Source organism: Helobdella robusta (genome assembly GCF_000326865.2).
Source record: "Helobdella robusta unplaced genomic scaffold HELROscaffold_6, whole genome shotgun sequence".
Taxonomy (NCBI): Eukaryota; Metazoa; Annelida; class Clitellata; order Rhynchobdellida; family Glossiphoniidae; genus Helobdella; species Helobdella robusta.
Genome location: NW_008705330.1, coordinates 3,787,557 through 3,789,995, shown reverse-complemented (window position 1 = coordinate 3,789,995; position 2,439 = coordinate 3,787,557). Strand labels below are relative to the sequence as shown.

Here is a 2,439-nt window from a genome sequence, read left to right as displayed (position 1 = left end):
GTTTTGGTTGCAACGTTCTTATTGTTTACATATGGTCGGAACGGTCAAACAGCATGTTCTAATTGAATTTTACAATTAATTATTGTGAAAAGTTGGTTTGCTCAAGAGTTTCATTTATTATTTCATCAATTTTTTGGGAAATAGTTGTTGGGTTAGATTGACAAATGTTCATTATTCAAAGGCTAGAAATGAAGGGCGACGAATATGTGCTTCTTATTGAAATTGAATTTAATTGAATCTGCTTGGCTCAGCTGTCGAAAGAGCAAAAATTTCAAGAATTGCTGTGTTGTGGGCAGTTGTTTTTGTGTTGTGGAAGTTGTTGCTGTGTTGTGGGCAGTTGTTGTTGTGGTTGTTGTTGCTGTGTTGGGGGCAGTTGTTGCTGTGTTGTGGGCAGATGTTGCTGTAATGTGGCAGTTGTTACTGTGATGTGGCAGTTGTTGATGTGTTGTGGTAGCTGTTGGTGTGTTATGGGCAATTGTTGTTGTGTTGTGGTTGTTGTTGTTGTGTTGTAAGCAGTTGCTTCTCTGTTGTGGGCAGTTTTTGTTGTGTTGTGGTAGTTGTTGTTGTGTTGTGAACAGTTGTTTTGAAATGTAAAAAACGTTGTGTAGTGGCTGTTGTTGTTAATTTTTTGGCAGCTGTTTTAAAATGGAACAAACGCTGTTATGATAGGCACATGTTGTGATATTAAAATATAGCGATGCGGTCTGTTTTTGTTATAATGTAAAAAAATTGTCATCATTTTCAAAAGAGCAACCATCACTATGTATATGCATCCTCTGGTAGAAATCAATAGACTTTGTTTTGTATTAGGCAATTTTGTTTTTTATTCATTTGGGCAGATAAAGTTATTGTTTGCCGAAAAAAGAGGCTAAATAAATTTTATTAGGAACCTGGAAAAATAAGAGCAATAAAGAACATGGAGATCTCGTTATTGATAAGTTTCGGGCAATGTTTCCAAATGGAAACTTCTGTATTAGATGCCACAGCCACTTGTTTTCATGTTACCAAAACAAGTAATGTTCGCTGGCATGTTTCGCATAACTTGTGTGTTTATTTGTGTGGCTTTTTAATATGTGGTTATTTACATATGTCGATATATAAATATATTACATATACATATATATATATATATATATATGTATATATATATATATATATATATATATATGTGTGTGTGTGTGTGTGTGTGTGTGCGCGCGCGCGTATCAAATTGGTGTTCGAATTGGTGTTTATCAACTGTTGTTATCAACTGTTGTTGATGTGTGATCAGTAAAATGTCGGCAAAAAACGAAAACCTACTTAATTCTTAAACGAATTTGAAATCTTTAAACTGGTATACATAGAGAGTTGGCAACCCATTCTGAAGATGTGCATGGTTTCTGATGCGGTGACTGCTTTGTTGCCAGATTTTTCAAAAAATACCATCTAAATTTTTTCAAATCAGTTGAGGTTTTAAATATTTGGTAGAGGTCAAGCTATCATTTGTTTGATTCGAATGGGCATTTTAACGTTTTCAAATCTGCTTTACTGAGTCCGTACATTTAAACAAAACATTTTCACACACATTGAATTATCACCTTAAATTTGCGGCTAGAGTTATTTTCAAACCCGCTATTATTAAATATCAATGGTGTTGTTTATGTTATTCCAAAGTCAAACTGAATTGAACTCCGAAAAACAGTTTATTAGATTTTTAAATCAGTTAGTGAATAATACAAAAAATGATTTTGACAAAAAGATTTTATTTATAAATTAATACAAAGTAAAATACTTTTTAATACGTTTATTTCTTCTTCGCAAAATCGATGCTGATGATCAGTGTAGTATATAAATTACATGTCTGTTAACGATTCAAGTTGAATTTTCATGAAAAAGATATTTATCCAACAAGTTTTTCTTGTAGTCATGCCGTTGGTTAAAAAACAGTTAAAGAATGCACATAAAGTTTTGATATACGGTAAAAACCACTTCACATTAAATTTTTTAATCAATGCCAAAACAAGGCAACCGCCCAAATAATTTGTTAATCTTTTAAAAATATAATTTTGATACTGTGAATTTACTACTTAGAATGTAGCTGATGAAAAAAATGTATACAAATTTCAACTTATTAACAATCCGAAGCTACTTAGACACGTATAGTGCAGTCAGAAATTAGAAGCCAGCTTACGCTCAATTCAGTACATAGATATCAATGATGGAATCATAGAATGTTCCTGCATTCAATTAGAGATCTTTTCCAGTGAACAACATTAAGTAATAATAAATTTTAAAATATGAAATAATTTTTAGTTGAAATTTGCTGCTTAACAATTAAAATTCTTGCTAACGGAGAAGTAGTAGTTTCAATTTATAAAATGTTATGTATGTACATTGTACATATCTATGAGGATATCTCTCTCTCTCTCTCTCTCTATATATATATATATATATATATAT

At 31.5% G+C, this 2,439-nt stretch overlaps 1 protein-coding gene across 1 annotated transcript; it reads right to left on the bottom strand.

Moving 5' to 3' along the window:
• Positions 1 to 271: 271 nt before the first annotated feature.
• HELRODRAFT_164342 (hypothetical protein) lies at positions 272 to 1,907 on the bottom strand (the record flags this gene model as incomplete). The annotated part of the gene is made up of 2 exons (XM_009029299.1): positions 272 to 611; positions 1,837 to 1,907. The coding sequence occupies 2 exons, from the start codon at positions 1,905 to 1,907 to the stop codon at positions 272 to 274; spliced, it is 411 nt and encodes a 136-aa protein (XP_009027547.1).
• Between the last annotated feature and the right edge of the window lie 532 nt (positions 1,908 to 2,439).